We start from the raw sequence: 24158 nt of genomic DNA on the forward strand, positions 1-24158 counted from the left end.
CAGTTTATCTCTGTGGGGAAAAAAACTGTTTTAAGTCCTGAAGTCTTTCTCTTTATAATTGTTCCCTTTTCAGTTTTGAGAAAAAGCCTAAGCAATTCCAGGATATATCTAAACATTCCTTAGGATAACTTTTTCACATTTGGTCACCTTACATAAACTTGACAGGAGAGACAAGTTTTTGCAGCAGCCCCCCGAAACTGAGATTTTTGTCCCAGCAGCTACCAAGAGGGGCATGCATGTCACTCCTGGCCAGCTATCTCATAACATCTGCTGTTTTCTATACCAGCAGTGATGCTGGACTTCCCTTTTCTAAGCAGGCAAAGTTGTGCTTCAGCTCTGCAGGCACTGAGGTAGGAGCTTGTCTGGCATGGAAGGGAGCTGAGGCTCCGAAGGAGGGAGGCTGTGCCTGGTTGGAATGCAGCCCCCCTCCTGCTCTGAGGAGGGGGAGATGCTGTGTGCTGTTAGGGCTCTCAGCCCTTGAGAGGCCCCAGTGAAATGCAGCTCCTGTTATTGAGAAATCCCATCACAGAACGATAAATGCCTGAAGGGTCGGAAGGGCTGTAGAGCACACGCTTCACTAAACACACAAAATCGCCTGTCAGCCAGGGGTTTCTCTGCTGGGTGGATTTTTTAGTGTCTAATAAGGTGTGCTGTACTGTATCTTAATGCAAGACTGGCATCTTTGATGGAATTTTATTTATCCTTTGAAATTTAAACAGTGAGAGTTATCTGCCCATCTTGTTTTCTTTAATTTTGTTCATTTTACTTTGTTTTTTAAAAATACATATTTAGGCCTCTACTTAAAAAGAATAGCATCTCCTAAAGAATGCTCTATCTTTGCTTTAAAAAAATTATGAAAGTAAAATGTAAGTTATAGTTCAACTTCAGTGAACATGACAGAAGTATGTTACATTTACTGTTCTGTTGACTATGTTAAGGGTCCTATTATGTTCACCAGATTTATCTTTCTGAAAGCCTGTAGTGATCAGCATATAGAATAGGCTGAACACAGTTGCTTAGTTCATATTTCTTTCTTTTTTAATGCCAGAAGGCTATTATCTAGTACTAATACATGGCGTTGAGAGCTTCAGTTGTTTTTCTGATTGCTGCAGTCCTCCAAACAGGGAACATCACAGAGGACAAGTTAATCCCTCATAATGAAATCACACCATGAAATGGTTCATACTAATCAGGATTTCTTTTGCTTTTAAGCACATGACACGGTTGTAATCACTGCTGTTTCAGTTACAGGTATTTTGGAGAAGAAAAATGAATTTTATGTCATGTGACTTCATTGCACTTAATTGGCAAAAATATAGAAAGTGTGATTAACTTCAAGTTCTTTCATAAAAAGATCTACACATGCAAATATTTTCAGCCGCAGGGTGATAAAATAGAGTTTTCTTGGGCCATGAATATCGTATGCATAGTGTTGCTTCATGGATTATGCTGAAGCTATTAAAAATGTACATTATTTTCACAGACCCAACAGAGAAGGTGACTATTCAAGTGCTGTCACAAAGTAGTACCATTAAAGAGGGCGATAACATCACTCTGAAGTGCTCAGGAAATGGCAACCCTCCTCCACAGGAGTTCCTGTTTTACATTCCAGTAAGTCCTGCCTTTGCTGTCGCTGCCTGGTGAAATATTCTGTATCATTCCTTCCTACAGACATTGCTACATGGCAGTGTATACGTGGTTTTGTAACAAATGAAGGAAGGAATTTGATGCAACAAATGCTGAAGATAGACCTTGGCCATTATATCGTGCTTTGAGAATGCCTCACCTCAGTTGGCAAAATACTTTTGAACAAAACTCTCCTTCCCCCCTGGCCCACCTGAATTTTTCAGGAGTTTAGACCTAGTAAAAATTACAAGGCTTAATTTCCCATCATCAGGTATTTTAATAAACAGTTTTGATTACAGCAGTTTAGCATCTTGAAGAAAACCATCTTATCTGTTGTCATAACACGGGTCCAGCAGTGAAAGTACAGCAAATTAATACAGTTAGTTTTTTGATTTTCACAGGTTAATCTTTGTAAAATTTCTTTTCTTCAGTTAATTAATTCATTGTTTGGTGGCATAACAACACAAAAAAAAAGAATGTGTGTGACAGCACAGGAGAACAAATCTGTCAAATGCATAAGACACAGACAGAGAAAAAAAAAGGCTTTGTTACCATTAATCTTCTTAGTGCTGGTGAAATCCACAGACAGATGTGGCTTTATAGTCTAAGACTCCTGGTCCTTGTTCCCATGTCCTGCTTCCCACTCCTATTCTATATGCCTTATTTGTTCCTGCTGCAGTAGTGAGCAGAGCTGCTGTTGCAAGAAGCCAAAAAAAGTGGTGTCCTTTCAGATATTTCAAACGCAGCATGTCACCCTCTGAACATAATTGTCATCTACTCTGGACTCCTGGCATGTGTGAATTGCTGGAGAGAGCAAGGGGAGCTAGGAGCTGAAGTCCTTATCTCAGAGCAGCCATTTAGATTCAGTGAATCATCCTAGAAACTCACTAAATGCCAGAGAAAAAGTGTATGGTATCTCTCCTTGCTCCACTATCACAGCTAGTGAGCTAAACACCCAAGTTTGTCTTATCTTCAGGCTCCCTGTTCCCTGATCCTGGTTCTTTCTCTCAAGGAGAGCTGCAATGGGTGATTTCTTTGAAAGGCTCACGGGTATTATAAATCTCTTTCTGGATGCAGAGATAGCAATGAGGTTATCATTCTGTGCTTGTTTCAAAGCTGACCTAAGTCAGTAATCAGGGGGAAACTGGGGAGCTGGACAGCCAGAAAGCAACATTTGCTGGCTAACACAAAACACCAGTGCTTGCAGATCTCTGCATATAATGCAGTGTATACCCTACCAGGGTCTATATTGTGATGTGGATAAAGCAAGGTTTGCTTGTGCTGTTCGAACACTTGCAGTGCAGTACAATTCAGTTCATGATTTGTCCTAAACTGAATGTATCAGAATCAGATTTAGAAACACCATTTGTTTTTTGTTTTGATTTCTGCAACACTTATTCGCAGACTATTTCTTTCCACTAAACTTTCATTTTTTTTTTATTTTAACATCCTCTTAAAATGAGTTATTCAATTAAAAGAATAAGGTCTTGATTGTAGTTGTTTTTTAAAATTATGTTGTCATGCAGGAAGTAAACCTTAGTCTAATTAATAGATAATTACACTTCAATGATGCTGTGTCTATACATACTTTGGCGTATTTCACCATCCTTATAATTAAGAAAATCCTCAACAAAAGTTAGTGGGTTTAGAAGGCCCATATACAGTAAATGTTGTGTTTTCCACCCGCAGGGAGAAACAGAAGGTATAAGAAGCTCAGATACTTACGTAATGACAGATGTGAGACGAAATGCAACAGGAGAATACAAGTGCTCTCTGACTGACAAAAGCATGATGGACTCGACCACCATCACTGTGCACTGTAAGTCATTGCATTTTGCACTCCTAGGTAGGATGCAAACTGATCTTGGACCTTCTGAGTTGGTCTCTCTGCTTTGTATGTAGCTTAGAGCAGTTACCTACAGGTGAAGTGGCTGGTTTGTAGTGCCAGGTCATTTCTCTTTGAAAATCTTGACTTTCTCCATTCATTGGCCTAGATAAAATTCCACATTATGTAACTTTTGTATGGTTCTATTACATTCTCACATACAGTAAGAATTTTGGTATTTTATATTTCACTCATGTGAACGTATATAGGGCAAATTATTCTCTCCCAGCTGTGCCTCAGAATGTACACAAACATAGGGATATCACTGAAGGTCACATTCCCTCAATGAGGTTAACATGTAAGGAGTCTAGAAAAAGAGGCTTAGGAAGTCGTTATGTTCACATAGGAAAAGTTGCTTTTTTTTTACTTTCCCCAGGACCACGAGAGCCACAGAGCTCAGTAAATTAAATTTTCTTTAGCTGGATACTATTTATTCACACTATCAGCAGTGCTTCAAAAGCAGCTAAGAACTGGTTGAACCATTGAAGCAATAGTTGCTTTTAATCTCTTTGTGGAGAAAAGAGCAAGACCTCTTTCAAACTCTGCTATACTATCACAGGCTGTGAAATAAAACTCAGGCCAGGAGTAGCAGTTTTCCCCTAAAAACACTGATGGTCTGCAGTCTTCACAGTAGCATCAATACCTTTAACAGTTGACAGGTTCAGAGTGATCTAATAGATAATGAAGTTTAAAGGCTTCCACAGTAGTTACACTTTACATAAAAAGAAACTTCATGTTTGTATACATGGTTTTGAATTTTTTTTTCTTGGAAGCAGTACAATACATGCATAATATATCTGTACATGAATGATTACACTATTACATGGAATGAATGTTTTGCCTTTGATAAGATCACCCATTGTTACCCTACCCACCCCTGCTGTTTGCCAAGGGTTGGGTATGCAAGATCTGAAAAGAGCCCTGTGCTACTGCGTCTTAACTGCCCAGTTGCAAAAGTAGCTTTGCTCTGGTATAACTGACCCTTTTATTTTTCTCCAAGTGGATTGCATGTCTACTTGTACTTTCATAAGTAATTACTCCAAATAATGTCTTCCTCAGCTCCAAGTTATTTATAACAAGCTCTTTTTTTTTTGTCTGCACATTGGAAAAGCTTTGCTATGCCAGAGAAGCATGTATTTTCTAGACATGAGTCTTCCCAGTGTTGGCAGCTAGTGCAGCTACTCAGAACTCAGAGGTAGACTCTAGTACCCTACTGCTTCTCTTCACTTAGGGTTCATTTTGTTTTGTTTTGCTTTGTTTTTCCAAAACACCTCTATCTGCAATAAAGCCTTTGCTTCAATGAGGTGCAGTGGCCTGGAATAGTTCTGTAATTCCTGAATGTCCAGTCCATGCCCTACCTGTAATGTACTTCAGTGTCTGCCTTATGCTGGTCTAAAGCATTTCTGCAGCATGTAGTTTGTCCTTCAGATAATACTTACTAGTGCCTATCAAGTCCTACTTTTTCTCCCTCTTTTGCTTTATTGTTTACCTTTTCACATTGGGATGAATAGTCCTCTCTGTGCTGTTACACTGAAAAAACCTTGATTAGGAGTCAGGGCTTTTCATTTCTTCGCATCCAATCTCAGCATTTCAGATTTCTTTATTTTCTTTTTAAAAAACCCAACCACAAACACAACAAAAAGCAGGCCATATAATAATTTTAATTTAAATTTGGGAAACTACTTATAGTAATTTGTTATATTTCAACTGTAATGCTTTTTCCCAAACCAATTTTATTTAGCATTATAATTACGCTGATTTCTTTCAGTGTCTAGGTAGGGAAAGCTTCTTGCTAGTATGAAATAACATTATCACACCATTATCCTCAAACATTTTTGTAGAAAAGTATTCTGGCTGAATACCCAAGCTCCCTTTTTCCAAGTTGAATGTAAATTATGAGACTCACAGAAAGTTGAAAATTGTCATTAAAGTATCTGAGTTACCCATAATGTTTAGGGAAATATTTTACATATGAAGGAAGTTGAGGGGCTATGAAAGATTCCCTGCCTTATCCATGGAACATAAAGGACAAACTGTACAACCTGAGCTCTTGCCCTTCAGAGAAGCATCTGTGCAGCCAGATCCCATTTTAGAATCCAGCAGACCTGAGTGCTTGTGGTTGGCATGATTAGTCTCTCTACAGAGGGAGCAACAGAACAGGATTGATGTTGTGGGTTTGGGTTTTTTACAATAGGTTGTAAATTCTCTGCCAGCTCTGTTCCTTCAGCGGGTTTGCCCAGGGTCAGACGAGCAAAGCTGGCAGGGAGGGGATCAGGGCAAAAGCTGTTTACAAGCACTTACAGAGATGTAGAAGCACACCCTGAGTGAGTCAAGGAACGCACCCAGCAGCAGACAACAGGTGTATCTTCCCTCAGCTATAAAGAAGCAACTCTTTCAACCCACAGTCCCCTTGCATTATCTATTGCTATAGGGATTTGAGCAACTTGGTCTAGTGTTGGTGTCCCTGCCTATGGCAGGGGGGTTGGAAGTAGGGGATATTTTAGGTCTCTTCCAGCCCAAACCATTCTATGATTCTGTAGTTTTTTCTGCACAGAAAACCCAGTATGGAGTAAGTAGGTCTGGAACTTCCTCTTTGTGATGCTTTCCTTTCTGCTAAAATGTGTTTTCTATGGAAATAGGTCTGCAAAGCATCCCGTAAATTAAAGGTCTTAGGAGTTTACCAGTTGTGGTTTTCTATAGATATTTTCATAGCCTTGTCCCTTCTTGCAGTAAAGTCATAGAAAATACAGGGGAAATCGCCTTTTGAATGTTGCAGGGAAAAATCTATTGTCAAGATACTAGGAGAAGTTTCTAGTTATCTGCTAGTATATTTGTGGAGTTCAAACTAGTGCCTGCATAGTTTTCCCAGCTGTGGCACAGTATTCCATCAGAGGCCTTCTTTAAATGCTGGGAGTCTGTCCTCATTGTGCCGCAGTTTCCAAACTGAAATGTGTGCTCCAGTCCTGCCCACATTAATTCCATACCTCTCTCACATGATGTGGTGATACGTGCAGAATGCACTGTTTGTCTCTTCCCTGCCCTACTTGGTATGCAAAGACAGCACTGAAATCAGTGCAAGGCTTCAAGTGAGACCACATTAAGAGCTAGCATATATTGAAAATGGTGTCTGATGAGGAGCTTTTTTCTAAAGAATATTTCAAAACCAAACGGGAAATGTACAGAAAATTCTCACAGAAAAGTTTTTCTTTCAATGGAGACAAAAATTTAATTTTGCCAGTCTTCTGTATGCAAGAAATGTTTTCTCCTCATAGTTCTGTACCAAAGAAAGATTATTTACTACATAGAGAGTAGATGTAACTATATCACATTTCTTTGTGGACCCTACAGATAAACTGGAAGAAAATTAAGCTAAATCAAGCTGCTCATGTAGAGTTCCTAGAAGGATCCTGTGTTAAACAGTACCTTAATTCTGTCTTGCCTCGTAAGTCATACAAATACTGCTCTGAGTTATGCAGTTCATCTCACACACTTTAAAATTTCCTGATTCCTACAGCAACCAAGACCATGGTGTGAGAGGGATTGCAGTCCCAGCCACACCACACAGAGGGACCAGCAGGGCACAGTCATAATACCCTGGAGGAAGACTGGGCTGAAGATTGCTCTGGGCTCAGTGTCAGTCTTGCCTGAGATGAAGGCAAAAACTTTAATGAGTTTTTGCTTCTTATGGCAAATGTGAAAGGAATGCCTTCTGGATGGTCTTTGGTGATCTCTTGGGTTTGAGGTGCTATCTTGCTTCAAAGAACAAAAAGTTTAAGTACGTGTTGAAGGAAATTCTTGAGGGGAAAGAAAAAAATCTTACCTTTTTCTTCAACAAACCCTCTGCCTTGGTAGAATGTGTTTAAGTGTAACAACGCAGGAAGAAACATCCCGTACAGCATCCGAATCTATATACTGCTCACTGGAGGAGTCCTGTTATTTTATTTCTTTTTTTTTTTCTTCTGGAAGCTACAGGAGAATAGTTAGCTTCCATTTACTGGTTTCAGGAGGGAGGAAGAGAGTTCCCATAGGAATACAGCAATAAGATGCCATTTTATCTCATCAAGATCTTTGATTCATTCACAGATGAAAGTAGAGTTCTTCTGACCTCTCGGACGAGACATTGGGCATGTAACACAGATAATAATTCTGCAGACTGGTAGTACAGGCTGAACCCTAGCTGTTCCCTGAAGTTCCACCTTTAATTACAATGGTGTTCCCAGGGCAACCACTGAATGAAGCCAGTAGTGAAGTTCACTGTTTTGTTAAGGAAAACTCACTTTCCTCTACTGTGATTTTTGTTTCAAGCTTTTTTTTTAAACTCTGCTTAAAAGCCAAAAGGAGGCTTTGCAGTCCTTTTTGAGCAAGTACTGTATTTGTGATGAAGTCATATGTGGTCATGTGTGCATTTGAGTGGATGTGTTTGTGTGTGTGTGTGTGTGTGCACATGCATCTGTGACAGTCATTCACCCAGGCTTACAAGCAAGGTGCTGTCAGAGGGGAAGCAAAACAGGGATTGGCAAACTCTGCTTTTCCTTCACTGTAGGATTAAAATTTTTAAAATGACCAGCCCACCAAATCTTTATAGCAAGAAAAATATACAACAGTGTTTCCTGATGTTTCTGTTACTGGCTCTCACCCTGCCTTGTGTCAAACACAGCTATTGCTGGGTGCAATTTCCCTGCAGCTTAAACATGTCAGGCAGAGCTTGGACTCCTTTTTGAGGTACACAAAAATGGCATTTTAAGTTACAAGCGGGAACAAATAAAGGGCTTCATGTGCAGCCCCCAACCCTTCAGACTTCTCACCCCTTCAGTCAGTATCATGTTTCATACAACCTCTTTGGCCATCTTCATCCCCGTCAGATTCTGAGGATAAAAATCTCCATGTTTTACCACACTGAAGAAAGATACACCTTGTACTCCTGCCTTTTTCACCACAATTACTATTCAGGATAACCTGTCCCCACCTGCACCACTCCTCACCTGAGGATGCATTTCTACCTGGCCCATAGTAAGCTATACTCACAGCACTGTGTACTTTACTTTTCAAGATGGACATACTGCTATGTGAAGTACTTCTTCAGCTCCTTGTGCTTATTCTGTCATTCTGTAAGCAGAACAAGGTGAAAAACATTTATCCATTTGTCTAGTGATTAGTGAGGTTTTGTTTTTCCTTTTAGCCTATAATTACAGCAAAAATATGAATGTTCTGCAGTGCCTATTTTAGAATAATTCTCTCATCTCTCTTCCTTGTAAAATTGACTTGGATTTTATTGAAGAAATGAAATCTTGAATTTAATGAGTGCAATTAGTCTCATTTTCTTTTCTTGGTAAGCCTCTGAAATGGGCCGTGCTTTCTGAGATTAGCTTTTTACAAATGTTCTTTCTATCCCAGATTTGGATTTGCAGCTTACTCCTAGTGGGGAAGTCACAAAACAGATTGGAGAGGCCCTGCCTGTGTCATGCACGATTTCCTCTAGTAGAAATGCAACTGTGTTTTGGATAAAGGTCAGTAATTCATCTATTTCACACCCCATCTGAGTGTTCACCTCTTCATAGTACTGCTGCTACTTCAGTGTTTTGGCAGGAAGGAAGGAAGGAAGTTGTTCATTGGGCTTTTTAAAGAATATTGTTGAAATGGGTCTTACGCATATGGTTAAAATGAGATCTGCTCGCTCACATTGATGACTGAAAATCAGTTTCTGTAATTATCAGCTCAGCTTTCAAATGGAGAGAATTAAGGCTTATTGTAACACAAATACAACTTTTTTGCAATGGTGTATACAAGGTCCTTTAAGAATAAGGTTCTTCTAAGAAAAAAGGCCCATTTGTAGGAATTCTGGTGCATTTTCTCAGAGGTGAGCTTGGTCTTGGTTCTGATAAACATAACGAAAGGGCAAGAGTGGAGAGGTTAGATGGTGCAAAATGTAGCTGTTGAAGAAGGTGGCTTTATACCAAAATTGTAGTGCTGGAAACTTGAAGTAATGATTCCTAATGATTGTTTATGAGCATATGTTGACCTCATAAGCTTGCCACAGGGGAGAGTTGCTTGTGTCTAAAACATACTTTATTACTCATGTTTTTTTGCCAACTTTCTAGAAAAGCTCAGACTAATAACTGATCCTCATCTATGCCCTTGATTTAAAAGCAGAGTTGTTCAAGAAGAAAGGAGATGGCTTCTATAAATCTCCAATACTTTCCACTTTCCATGTGGTATGTTCAAATGTACTTATTAATGGGGAAACAGCTTGTCGCTGTTGAGCAGCTAGCAGAGTAATGAAGGCACCAGTTCTCAGTGGCAAGAAGGAATGACCTTTATTGTTTTGATTTCATCACATATATAGAGTTCTCAAAAGTCACCCAGATTGGTCAGTCAGAAGCCTTCCCCCAGGTCTGATTGGCCAGGCCTGCACTATCCAAGTTCTGGGACACTGTTCCAACAACATCCAAACTTTATCTTTATTTATAAAACACAAGAAAATTTCTCATGGGAAAAACCTGTGCTAGCCACAACAGCTTAAAAGTGAGGCTCTAATTTGCCAAAGGATGTGAAAACTCCTGTTGATAGTAGTCACATTTGTCATTAAGGGGTTAATTTATTGTGAGTCAGTCTGTCACTTCTGACTTTATCAGGACAATACCAGAATGCAAACAAGTCCATCATTTTCAAGTCTTCAGTATCAAGATGCTGGAAACTATGTCTGTGAGACTACTCTACAGGAGGTGGAAGGACTGAGGAAAAGACAGACACTTAAACTTATTGTGGAAGGTAAGAGAGCAGAGAGTTACAGTTATTAATTGTTCTTTTTTAATGAAATGGTTAACTGTAATGTTGTTCTTGTAGGGAAGCCTCAAATCAAAATGACCAAGAAAACCAACACAAATAAAATGTCTAAAACAATTATCTGCCATGTGGAAGGTTTCCCCAAACCAGCAGTGCAGTGGACAGTTACTGGCAGCGGAAGCATCCTAAATAAAGCAAGTATCTTTCTTACTACTTTATTCACCAAAAACTAGTGTATAGGCTGTGCAAATTAAAATCAAGGAACATTTTTCAGGTAGTGAGATTGAAGAAAAGTCTTTTTCATTTATCTAAGAGAAGTTTAAGTGGTTGCTGTAGCTACATGGGACTTACATGGATGATTTTTTTATGATAAAGCCTTTTTGAATAGAGCAGATGAGGGCAAAGGAGATCTACTGTCTACAAGCTGAAGCTGGAAGGAAAAAGAAAAGGTTACAAATGAAAAATGCATTTTTTAAATGAAGGTACTTAGTCGTTTTATCTGGGTAATGTGCTGATTTTGTCATTGCATAAAGAATTTGCAAATAATGATGGAATTTTAGAACTTACATTAGAAAGCAAATGGGTACTTGATGTAGGCATTAGCCGATTGAAATGTAATGAAATTTGGCATGTGTGAATCAGAAGTTACATTCAGTATAATTTCTTATGGGTTTTGCAGCTTTTATCCTGATATTTGTAGTTGGTTTTGTATGGTTATACCTGTTTCTCACTGAAAACAGAACCATTATGCATTCATGCTGGGGGATAAATAAGAAGAACCCATATATGGCAGGAAAAATACCTGGAAAATAGGCAAACTGAAGTGTTTTGAGATGGATTACCAAATCCCATGCAAAGCATTGCCACATTTTGCTTTAGCAGGAAAAATAAATGAGACCTCTCTACAGCCATTGGCTGGAAGCACAATGTACAATGCTCCTGTAGATTCCATTACACTTCTTTGGGTTTTGCTTTAAGCCTACAGAAATTGTGTAGCTGTCAAAAATTGTCCATTTACTTGTGGGTATAGGACAGGAATTGTCTTGAAGCTATATAAACGATTGAAAATAATTTTCTCTGTGTGTTGCATTAGTTCAAGAATGATGTACAGCAAATTTAAGGGACAACACATCCCTATTGCAGTACAAATACTGCAGGTGCTACTAGATACATGTAGCTTGGCAAAATAATACTTAAGAGTGCAAACAGTTTGGAAAGCTGGAAACTGGAAAACTTAGAGCAATTCTTTTTCTTATAATGACATAAAACCAGCAAGATGAAAAAAATTATGCCATAGAAGTTTGAAGTTTTCTTTAAGAATTTTGTCACTTGGAGTATTTTTTAAATAGTTGAAAGAAAAGCAAATACAGAATGTTGTTAACTTTCTCAGAAAAAGCCTCTTTATCATTGGTCTTGCAGTACACACTGTATTACCCATAACTGGATATTTTGGCCAAATTTGTCCTTCAAATATTCACCATTAAATTACCATTTAATAAAATAATTCAGTATTTCTGTTGTTATTGTTTGGAAAACTGAACTATTAGTTGAAAGTTATTTCCCTCTGAACATTTTCAATGTGTAATACGAGTAATACATGTATTGTTCTTTGTGTTTTTAAAGGATACTAATCTTCATTTTTCACCTTTTCAGACAGAGGAGACAAAGTATGTTAATGGGAAATTTTCCAGTAAAATTGTAATTGCTCCTGAGGAAAATGTAACTTTAACTTGCATTGCAGAAAATGAGCTAGAAAGGACTGTGACCTCCATGAACGTCTCTGCGAGTGAGTGTCCTCTAAAGATCATTTCCTTAAAGTTACAGTTTCTCACAAAGTACCCATACATCACACTCACATGAAGAGTAGGTCTGCATAGGAATGTTGATACTAAGGTATTTAACCTTTTTGTCTTAAGTCAAGCAATTGTAAATCCACTCTGGTTCAGTAGTACATAAAATTTATTGATAGCTTTCTACGTGAAGTCACTCAGTCTTCATGACTTTCTTGGCTAGCTACCTCTATTTAGACAAGTAAACAATATTACAAAATAACAGTACAACTTAATAGTACAAAATACTGGAAAATGACACTTCATTTACAAGACAGAAGTCTAAATTGTTACTAAATTAACAAGATCTCTTAGTCCCTAAATTCCAGTCTTATTATCACTGGTATGACTTGACTCACAACAGAAATCAGCCATACTGGGCTTTAATCACATGTCATGATGAAAGGTAGTGAGAAGCTATGGAAGGGTAGCACAGAAATATTTCTCTCAGAAATATTTCTGACTTAATATTACAGGTTTAGAGTAAGATTCTTCTAAAGGATATGTTGTAGTTACAAAGGAAAGACTTCTATTTAAAGATGGGATTAATTATCTTGTTTTGCAAACACTGTTACAGTTTCTGTCATTGCTGTAAATAGGTAATTAAAGATGATGTTCAGGTCTAATATGTGTTGTCTTTAATTTTAACATTTTTCATTTCAGTAAGTATTCCAGAATATGATGAGCCAGAGGACAGAACTGGTATGTATGGTTTTCTCTCTCTGAACCCCTTGCCTCTGATGATCTCAGTTCAAGACCTGTGTAGTTCACTGCACACGTCCCTTAAAGTCCCTTAAAGCTGGACTTGATTTGAAATAGCTGGTGCCATGATTGACTAAGATGTCCCTTTCTTGAAGCTAAAAAACCACATTTAAAGAAGAATGCCTACTTTTTTTTTCTGCTTTCTCATCCCCTTTCTTGTTTCTGGTGAAAATTCTTTAGAAATGTTGTAATGCTTTACTTTATCATAGGTCATCTCATTAACTTTTCTTCTTTGCTTCAGATGACAATAGTGAAAAGGTTAATGACCAGGCAAAGCTAATAGTGGGAATTGTGGTCGGTCTTCTGCTGGTTGCCCTGATTGCAGGTGTTGTCTACTGGCTCTATGTGAAGAAATCAAAGTAAGAATTTTTGGCAAATTTTATACTAAATGGGAAAAAGAACAATGACAAGCAGAAATGTATGTTTACCTGTTGTCCTTCCTCTCCAGCATTCCAGTAGCCTAGAGGGGGGAAAAGCTGTTAAAGTAGGTGCACTTGATAGAGAAAGGAAACTTGGTGCCTCTGATTGGCTTGTCCTAATGCTTAGCAGGACTCATCTCCTGAAGCTGGGGTTCTAAGATTCTCCTAGATGACAGTTGTAAGGAGGTCCTCTTTCCTGACAGCCAAGTCTGTGCTGACTCCTGCATTTAAATGTAGTACTTAATTGTGGAATGTAGTGTGTGGAAGTCTGTGTGGCTGTACTGATGCTGTAAACTGGCTTCATTTTGAAATTGGCTAGCTTGTTTCCTGTATAACATACAAAATATGACTTAACCATTTCAGGGAGAAGAGATCCTTAATTTTTTTTCCACATATACTTGGAGATCTCTGAAACAAAATCAGTAAAGATAGAGCTTTGTTGCTGAAAAATCTAGAAGCTCCCATCCCAGTTCAAGTTTTAGCCATCATAGGTGTAGAATAGTATATTCAGTGAGGCCTGCTTGCCTTCGAGTTTCTTCATTTTCACAGAGGCTCCCTTCAGAAACTAAATGGGAAGGTCTCAAGAAGTGACTGTGGTTTTCCTTCCTTTTGAAGGTGGCTATTACTGCATGCTACACTTGGTCTTACCCCACACATTTGTCTCCAGGGAGAGCTGAGGGCACTCAGAAGCAGGTTTGTTTCTGACAGCTCTTCTGGCTGCTTCTGAGCAGGGGAGGCTAAGTGGTTATGCTTAACATGCACAAATCAGTGCAGGTGTAAAAGCAGTCTTGAAGTTCAATTTGTTTTAGTATGACCTTTCATTAAAATTGAATCAAATGAAATCTAAAATGTACCAGTGGGATTTTACTTTGAACAAATGTGTTTTCACTGATGGGAAAGTGCAATAAGGAATTCTCCATCTGCTAGAAAATACTCTTTTTTTTGGATAAAATGTAAAGACTTTGCTTCAACCATTACTGATCAGGTTTTTGAAGTTTTTCAAATATAGAATTGTTATAAATTACCCAAGCACAGCACCACACTCAGATAGTATACAGGGATTTTTTGGGGTTTTTTCCAAAGCTTATGCTTTTTTTGGCAAAATATTAAAAACATAAGTGTGGCTCTTCCCCCACACTTTACTACTAATAATGTCTAGGATAACTTTGGTTCTCCTTTTTGAATGTGTGAATGTGGAATCATGAAACTATGGTATGCTGGCTTGGGTTTCTTTGGATGAGGTGGTTTGAGTATAATAAGGGCAGAGAAGGTAAAATATCTCTTCTTGTGCCATTGAGTAGTGTGGGGAGAGCTGACAGGAATCACAGAATATAATATGAGATGAGTTTATGAACTACAACCATTTTTTCTGCTTCAAAGATGGGATATAGCATATTCTAAATGATCAACACCTCTTTTTCTCATGCTCAACTTCTCTTCCTCAAGCTTAGAGGAAAAATTAGAGCCACAAATTATTAGACAGGTTCACTGGAAACAAAAATACCTTTATAGTTAAATAATAGTCTCTGTATTTTCACATGGTTGCTGTCTTCTAAACCCCTTAATTGATGTATCATCATTGACAATCTGCTGTTCTCTGTATATATTTAAATTGATCTGTTGTTATCCTCCCTGCTTTCTGCACACCATACTTGCAGGAGCAAGCAGAATGTCAGTTCCTATTCTGACAAAGCTTTCATTATGAATCATGGCCTAGAAATCAAAGTAGACCTTGCAAAAAGCACCTTGCAAAAAGCACCTACACCTCTAGACACAACCCCCCTCTCCATCCAGGCTAGCAGGTACTAGTTATTTTTGAACCCACCCTTGACCAGTAACTCACCTAATCTCTATCCCCAAAGTGACGCCAAAGGAAAGTCTGAGAAGGCAGCAGCACAGAACTTTCCAAGTCTGCCGAGGCAAGAAAAACATTACTTTTTTTTGTTATTGGTGTTGTGGTTTGTATAATATTCTATTGTCTTGTCATCCACACTAAGTAGGAGTTATACTTGTAGCCTTGGAATATATTCACAATAAATCACTTGTACACTTATTCACTGCCTCAGCTCCACTTGATGGAAAAGCTGATTATTGCCACATATTCTTTTCAGTGTGAATATTGTCACATAAATATTATCACATAAATCAGAGACTCATCTGTATTCCACATCCTGCAACTAGCCCCCTCTTGAATTAAGAGTTGAGGCTACCTGCCCCAGCATGCCTTATTTCTCCTTCATCTGAGCAGAAGGCCAAACACTTGTTCTCTACAGATTTCTCCTTTTTCCAGAAAGGATATTGTAAATTAATCTGCACTGTACAAAATATAACTCAGCACTTCAGAATCTTTCTAAAACTTTTGTGTCAGACCTCATTTGAGAGATTCCATGACACCCATGTTCAGTAAATCCTTCATATATAAAATTTCCACCATTCCAGAAGCAGCTGAGGGTACAGCAGAAATTAAAGATTCAGAAAGGAAAAAGTGCACTCAACACTCTGTACCCTTCTCTCTAGTCATGGAAGTTCGCATGTAGATTGGACATTTGCCCCATTTTTGTGCCTGGGCTTTGGAGGTGCCCAAATCTCAAGTCACATGAGGCTAGATCAAGGTTAGAGTGGTTCACCATCCAGTGAAGGAAACTTCAGCTGGGTCAGCTGAATCACAGCAGCAGTATTAAGATTGTTCACCCTCAGAGCACATCAAACTCTTGAAATGTTTCTTGGGTCACAGTAATGACAAAGGTTCCTGGCATCTCTGAAACTGAACACCTGATGCATAACAATTCTGCTTTTTTGATACTTTATAGCAAAGAAGCACCTGAGTCTATTTGTGGTGGACCAAATATGTAGGAGACTCACTGTGTTTTCAACAAGACTCAAGATTTGTATCAGGGTTTCACTCAGTTCCCTTACAGAGAAATACATAGGTACAAGCATCTCTGAAAGTGTCAGTTCATGACACAAATCTAATGTAAAAGTGACACAAGTTAAAAAATGGTCACTCATTTTTTCAGGACTGGAATATTTTTCGAATATATCTATGTTTTCTTCCTACTGATGGACATGTGAAAATAATTGGAGGAAGTGGAAGGCAAGATTGGGGTAAATAAGGAGGTTTCAGCTAGTCCAGATTGGGATGTATTAGCACTTAGAAAATCATCTACAACAGTGCAGTTGAGTGTAGCTTTAATGAAATTCATGGCTCCTGCTTCAGCACCCAGAACCACACCAATGTGTATCAGCTTACCTGCTGTTACCACAAGATTGGGTAACAAGGACAAACAACATAATTTCTTCCTTTAAATAGTGCTGAGGGCAGGACCTAGACTTGCAAGATTAAAAGAAATCAGAAATTGAAACCCTACAGCAATTTTTGGATGCCTTATATGTAGTCTGTATTTACACCACAGCAGGCAAAACAATTATAATGGAAAACGATCCTCGTATTACAAGGAATACTGTGAACAGTATTTGAACAAGATCCATGAAAACAGCAGCCCCACAGTGCCCACACCCACACACACACTCCAAAGAAAGAGAAAAACCTCACTTTGGTACTACTTACAGCGAGATTTTGATTAGGATTCCCTGAGGATACTTATTTTCCTGAAGAGCAAGCATAGATAAATATTAAATATGAGTCATAATTTTAGCAAGAGCTCAGAATGATCCATGATTTACAAATTAATTTAAAGGAAAAAAAAAAAAAAGAGTAAACTCATATTTATACAACCAACATCTCACTCTCCAGAACAGTAGCATACTAAAGTGTGGGCTTTTTTTGTGGAGCTGCAGATAATGACAATGAGTGAGAGTGCTCCAGGCCCTGGGCAAAGTGGGCTGTCTTCTCATTTGGGCAAATCCTTGGGAATATTTCTGTCCAATCAGACTCCATTGCCCAGCTGCTCAGATATTACAAGAAAGTCACTCTTGAGTTGCAAATGGACCAAGCTGACAAGAGTTAATGCACAAAAAATGTAAGGAACAACTGTTGTTGAATGTTAAGCTGAAAAGGACCATTTGTCCTGTGCCTGAAGTCACCTCAGGAAGCGATGGAACCATGTTCTGTTCCATTTCTGTTCTGTCTGTCGAGCCCTGGGGATTGGTGCTGTGCCAGGGGTGGCCGTTCTCTGCTGGCAGAGCAGTGCAAAATAACTCCTGTGTCTCTTAATGACACTATTTAGATAGCACTAAAAAGGCAGCAGCATTGTTTGTGCTGAGGTGGTGAATCTGCCTAGATAATGGTATTTGGGGAACAAAAAAAACAGGTCAGCAGGATCACTGAACCATCATAAATAAATGGCTGCATTTCAGTCTTGGGCATTGAGAATCGAAATCCATCTGAGTGTCAGACATGAAAAACTGCTGCTGCTCTCATTTCAGGCACGTGGTTTATAACATCCTCCAGAAGAGTTCTGGAGCACCTGCCTCTTTCAAAGTCAGTGTTGCCCTTTAAGTCTCCCATTTTTGCCCATTGTGGCTTTGGGAAAATAAAGGTGACATTTAGTTTCATTGAATGCAGAACTAAAATAGGTTACTTTAAAAATCAAAACCTGATCGCATGGCAGAATATCCTGACGTTAGTCATTGAATACTTTTAACCTAATCAAAGAGCAGTAATGCTGGTTACAGTTCTCTCTGATTTTTTAAGTGTCAGATCATATGAGATTCAGTCTGCTTTGGGCACTGTAAAACTTGATAAGAGGCCAAAAAAAAAGGATCCCAGTGAGCCATGCCTGTAGTCTATCTAGTCTCCAGGAGCAGACATTAGCAGTTACATGAGGACAGATGTGCAGGATAGTGCTTTCTCACATCCAGCTCATTTCAGATCAAGTAATTGCCTGAGTATAGATTCTTCCAGCTTTTCAGCTCTTTCCCTGGTGTCTCCAATTTTGTGAGACTTATTTATGGAAAAGACTCATTAGCTGCATGAGACGCCAAATTATGTGCTCAACCTAAACCAAACATGTTTTAAATTTAAATTTAAAACTTCTTCATTTTCAAGGGATTTTTGAGGGGTTGTTTCTTTTGTTAGGATTAAAGAGATTTGTGAAAGGTTATTAAGCTCACAGAAGGTCAGTCCCTACTAAAGCACTGAATTTTCTTCATTGCATCTCATGTCCTTTCCTTTTATGCATGTCACGTGTTTCAGAATACCAGAAAAAAATAGAATGTTACTGCAAAATAGAAATTTACCACTGTAGAACGTGGTACTTTGTAATACTATCTCAGCACTTTTAAAATTAAATTTGCCTGCAATAAAGAGGAGCTCAGCAGTATATGGGTTTTCAGTACGACACATTCCTGTCAGTCATACAAATACAACAGAGGTGCCCTAAACCAATAGTAAAAGGTAAATGCAGCTTTCAAACATTAAAACTTACAGCCACTCAGGAAATAACCTCCTGTAAAACCAAAAAGATGTTAGAATGGCCCCTTTCAGTGTAGCCTGTGGGATTTGGGATCCAGAATCCCAGGAGCTTCAGAGACAAGGACTAAACAGTGCTGTGTCAGCAGCACTGCTGGAGGGCTCTGCAGCTCAGGGCACACACAGTGTGCAGCCAGAGCTCCTGGCCTTTGCTCAGATGGAGGATGTGCACAGGAACAGCTCACTAGCAGCGATTCAGGGTGGGCAGTACATCCTGCATGGTGTCAGCGTGACATGTCCCGTATCCCACCAACCTGTGTCTCCATTGTATTCCGCGAGTCAGCGTCACTTGGGGTCCTTGCCCTAAGCAAGAGTGAGCATATGCATCAGTGTGTCACCACAGACCTTACTTCTCTCTAGGGGAAACAAGTTATCTGTAGAGAAAACGTGGGTAAGATAATCTGCTTTGGCACAAGGGATTTACTTTGTCCCACTCAAACACATTCGCCCATTTACATTTTAAAAATTGGGGCCTTCAAAATGTTATCACAGCGCTGCAGGAATCTTTCACCTTGGCAGACAGTGAGGCTTCTCACAGATTAAATGAATGGCATAGTGGTTTTATTGTGCTAAGCTAAACTAAGCACTTAACTCATTAATTCATCACCACCACTTGCATTAAGGAAAACCTGCTATTTTAAATGAGGCATACCTCTTTTTTTTTTCCTCCCTCAAACGTTTACACAATCTCATCTTTACCCAAAGCTTGTCAGCCATAGCTAGCACAGACCTAGAAGCCAGAGTGGGATTTTTTTTCAGTGTTGCCAGAATTTTCATGAATTTCTTCACATTTAAAGAGCTTCCGTTTGGCACGGGCTCTGAAAGTCATTTACGACAAGTACACAAAAGATTGCTGTGTTGATCAAGATATCTTAGCCACACTTGTAACATTTTAGTATGCCTAAAAGCAAACTCTTGTTTATTGAAACAAGCTGCACAGTTGCTTTGTCGAGAAACATGGATCTCCACAACTGGTTTAACCTTACTAAATGTCTGCTAGCTCAGAATAAGTCTGAATTCCTCAAGAGGTAAATCAAACACACAGAGCAATACTTCTGTGGTACTCACACCAGTGAGGGATCTGGTGTCACTGGCCTGTTTACAAACATGTGCAAACCTGTTGCTCTGCACAGAACAGAACTGTCAAAATTTTCTATTCACTGTGAGGGAGGAGCCAGTGTCATCAATATGAGAATGGAACAAAATACTGTAGACATGCAAAAGTAACTTTCCTTTACATTATAGGACAGCATCAAAACACGTAGACAAAGATCTTGGAAATATAGAAGAAAACAAAAAGCTAGAGGAAAACAATCATAAATCTGAAACTTAAGAGAAAATGTGTCAGTCATCATTCCAGGTAAGTGGAGTCTCTCTGTGCACTGTTTCTCTCTGGTGATCAAAGATGTATCTTGGTCTGGTGCTCACCTTCCAGAGGTGAGGCAATGGGGTCATTTTGTGGTGTAGTTTTAGGACAGACAGACTCAAGCTTTTGGCCAGTTAAGAATTCAGAGCTGCACACACAAATGTAAAAAGCAGGCTGACATTCAGGTGGAACTTAATACTTGGCTTTCTTTTAATGCATGTGCTTGAGGCAATGAAAATACAAATTTGTATAATGTATCACTGTAGTACATGTGCGAGTGTGTACGTGTTTATATGAAGAGTATATTTAGGTAGAGTTCTGAAGGTTTCAAGTTATGACTTGAAAGGTTTACAGGAACTTCTTCCCTTACTGAAAGCAAGAGTTTCCAAGTCCCTGGTCACTGCTTTCGTCATTAGTGCAAAGGAAATGAAACTTCCTTCCCTTAGAACAAAACAATTCTCTTAGTCCAGATTTCACACACCTGTACTGTGATCAGTTTTATCCTGGAAAGAGACACTGTATATTGCTTTAGTAACAGGTATGAAAGCTTCCCCTGCTGGGGTCTGTATGAAATAAACTGTTTGCAAATGATCCAGCAGATGCCAAAGATCTGTTGGGAATTACAGGAGCACTGCAGAGCACCAAGAGCACCACCCTGTGCTCACACTTATATACACCACTGCTGCTCCTCTCCTCTTGGTACCCAAAGGAGGGGATTAGACCATTTTTCTGGCTAATTTAGGCTGTTTGAAAAGAACACTGTGATAACACTAGAGTCTGGAAACCAGCTAACCATAGAGGGGTTTGTTGAGTTAGTCATCAATTGTTCTTAAGAGGTAGTACATGTTCAGAGCTGCATTGTAAACTCCTCCACAGGAAAGCTGTAGACAACCCTGATTTTCAGTGATCTTAAGTGAAATAGCATTGGATACTTTCATGAGGCAGCAGGGCTTTAAAACATGGAATTATGATATTTCATATTTATAGAAAAAGGTTTCTTATTTAAATAAATATAAGTGTTATTAATAATTTCAATATGTCAGTATTGTCTGAAACTTTCAAATACAAGTCACAAGTTTTGCACTAAATATTCAGAATTCCTTGGATTATACAGAGCAATTACATAGTATATAGAGAGATGCAGCATTGCTGTAGGCACTTTGCTAGCAATATCACTGTTTTACTACTTTGGCAAAAGGAATTGAGAATACCAAAATTACGTCCTAGGAAGGATTTAAAGGCGGAAAACAAATCAATTTGGATTTTGAAAAAATTGCAGCATAAATACTTTTTGTGCCTTGAGTGCAATCTTTTACTCTGTATTTCTTCAGATCAGTAGATCTGCATAAATGAAATGGACAAAAATCCATTACTTACCTGATAAACTTACTGGATTTACCAGGTGCAATATTGCAGCAGTGATTCCTGTCATGAAAGGAAGTGTTTACATCATTGAGCTGCAGAAGAAAGTACTATTCATGTAGCTGTTTATTTGAAGCCTAGATACTGAGTAGTTATGATGGTTAACTTTTCTTAAAATGTTTAACTTGCTTTATCTTTCATATTTTCAGAGAATACATATAGACCAATTGAAGCATGAACGTGGATTGTATTTAAACATATACAAAGAAGTGACAGCTATTCATGGTTCAAGTATTAAGCAGATCATACTACCAGGTTTTCAAAGGATTTTAGACACAATTATCTCAAGCTAAAAAAACCCCACAAACTAATTTTGGCAACAGCCATGATAATAGGTCACCATGTTGTGTTCTGTTCGAAATATTTTTTTGTAAATGTCTGCACTGAAGATTTCTTTTTGTTTGCCTTTATGTAAATTTTTTACGTAGCTATTTTTATACACTGTAAGGCTTTGTTCTGGGAGTTGCTGTTAATCTGATGTATAGTGTAATGGTTTTATTTCAATTGTTTTTATGACACCCTTTGAGCAGGTACATGTCTAATTCTGGTTGTTATCAGTGAAGCCTCTGCTTTGTAGCAAGTACCTAGAGTGTAAGATTGTTTTAAAGGAAAATGTCAAACTCCTTTTTCATTCTTTGAAATCATGGTAAAACAGGAGGGTGACAGCTGTGACAAGAATAAACTAAATTGTTAATGAAAGTGAACATTTAAAAAACCATGCAAAGCTAAACAAGCTAGAAAGGGAATAAAGAGTTTCCCTGAAGAAGTCTGGGTATTCAGCAAGGAACACTATGAAAAATTCCCAGCCTACATACAGCTGGTGGCTAATAAATCCTTTTCTTCTAGAGCAAGACACACATTTTATTGATGGTAATCAGTCGTCTTTCATGTTAGCATTAGGATAAGGAACTGGAATTCTGGATTAATTTTGATTCCTTTATGTTATTCGCTGCCTTAAAGTACTGTACCTTTTCTTCATTTCAGAGAGATGCCAGTCAGAATTGGAAACTTTTTTTAAAAAGTGATCATATCAAAGCTGCATTTTTTCCCACAAAAATAGAATATATATATATATATATATTTTTTGTGTGTTTTTGTTAACTATGCTACAGATATTGAATGCACCTTGAGATAATTTTAGTGTTTTTAACTGGTACCTAATTTATCAAACAGTACATACAATTGTAACAATGAAAAGTCTATGTATCTTTAGTTACATTCAAGTTTGTAACTTTATAAACATGTTTTTTGCTTGAGGGAATTTTTAGAATGGTACTTGATAAGGAAAGGTTTTAGGGTGAATGGCCAATAGAAGGTTGTACTTAGGGGAGATAAGTTTCATCTTATCTCAAAAGTTAGTTTCTGGAAGAAGGTAACAGGCAGCTTTGATGGAAAGGAAAAGTAGAGTAAGCAGAACATCAGGTTTCCATTTACAAATATCCAGGGAAAAAGTAAGTTTTTATAGACTGGTAGGCAAAAATAAATAAATAAATAAATAAATAAAAGAAAAAGATGGACGTTAGGAAATGTATTTTGCCACTTTTGCATTATTTAGGAGGAAGAAAACACTGTTACTTGTAAATTTGTAAAATGTTAAATGTCTGGGCAGTAGTGACTGATGTCTTAATAAAAGCTTCCTGTAGTGCATTGGCATGGATTAAATACATAAGATGTCCTATAAACTCTATGCTGTATAAAATATTAGAGGGAAATCCTGTTATATGCCTCTAAACTTTAATTTGTTACTGTTTTATTTGGCAAAAAAATAATTATAATCTTGGTCAATATTTAAACCAAAGTAAAATGGGGGAAAAACCAAAGTAATTTGTTTTGCATGGCTAAGCCATTCTGTTATCTCTGTAAATATTGTGATTTTTTTCTTTTTAGAATTTTGTTAAAAAAATTCTAAAATTTTTAAACACCTGTTTTTCCAAAATAAAACGTGAACACACAAAAAAGTTACTTTATATATAAATATATCTTTTTGTTTTGGTGCAAGAACACTGCCAAGCGATACACGTTTTTTAAAAGAAAAAACAAATTCAGTGGGTATGACTCTAAACGGGAAATGTTATACCAGAGTCCTGTGAAGGAGTGTGCATCTATCACCTCTCTGTGTTTATGACACTACAAATACTTCTTAAATACAGAGAGGAATCTTCCAAAGATAGGGAAACCTCCAAAGGGAAAGCATAGGGAAGGGCTGAAAATTTTCATACCAGTGTCAGGGGAATACAGGGCAAAGGAGAAGAAAAAAAAATTCTTCAACCTTCACAGCTACAGAAAAAGGAATATAAACAACTCCTCGCCTTTTGGGATTCTGCTTGATCTCCTATGCACTTTAAATCGTCAGTCCGAGGAGCTGAGTTTTTCACTGCTCCAAGTTCACTATAGGCAAGTTTCAAAAACCAAGAGTGCAAAAGAATTGATGTTTCTATCCATGCCTAAACAACAATAAAACTGAAGTATGTCTTCACTGGCTTGTGTGAAATCTCAGTTTACAAGAGCACGTGTGAGCCCAAGGGAAAGTGCTTACCTGGAGCTCACGCTGCTGCTGCTGCTGCCTGTGGTCCTGCAAATGCACCTCTGTAGAGCCTGGCTGGCAGGAAAAATCATGGGATGCTCAGTCTTGGGG

General features: G+C 38.3%; 1 protein-coding gene across 1 annotated transcript in view; it reads left to right on the forward strand.

Moving 5' to 3' along the window:
- The window catches only part of ALCAM (activated leukocyte cell adhesion molecule), a 118520-nt gene extending 94521 nt beyond the window's left edge, over positions 1–23999 (forward strand). The window contains exons 7-16 of the mRNA XM_085072611.1: positions 1484–1611; positions 3316–3445; positions 8906–9018; positions 10144–10279; positions 10355–10492; positions 11952–12080; positions 12787–12825; positions 13127–13244; positions 19981–20095; positions 21673–23999. Of these exons, the coding sequence (XP_084928737.1) occupies positions 1484–1611; positions 3316–3445; positions 8906–9018; positions 10144–10279; positions 10355–10492; positions 11952–12080; positions 12787–12825; positions 13127–13244; positions 19981–20068 (1019 nt within the window). The 3' untranslated portion in view covers positions 20069–20095; positions 21673–23999. The remainder of the gene's footprint in view (positions 1–1483; positions 1612–3315; positions 3446–8905; positions 9019–10143; positions 10280–10354; positions 10493–11951; positions 12081–12786; positions 12826–13126; positions 13245–19980; positions 20096–21672) is intronic.
- Positions 24000–24158: the final 159 nt, after the last annotated feature.

The sequence above is a fragment of the Lichenostomus cassidix genome, chromosome 1 (genome assembly GCF_008360975.1).
Source record: "Lichenostomus cassidix isolate B80296 chromosome 1, HeHo_3.0, whole genome shotgun sequence".
Classification (NCBI taxonomy): Eukaryota; Metazoa; Chordata; class Aves; order Passeriformes; family Meliphagidae; genus Lichenostomus; species Lichenostomus cassidix.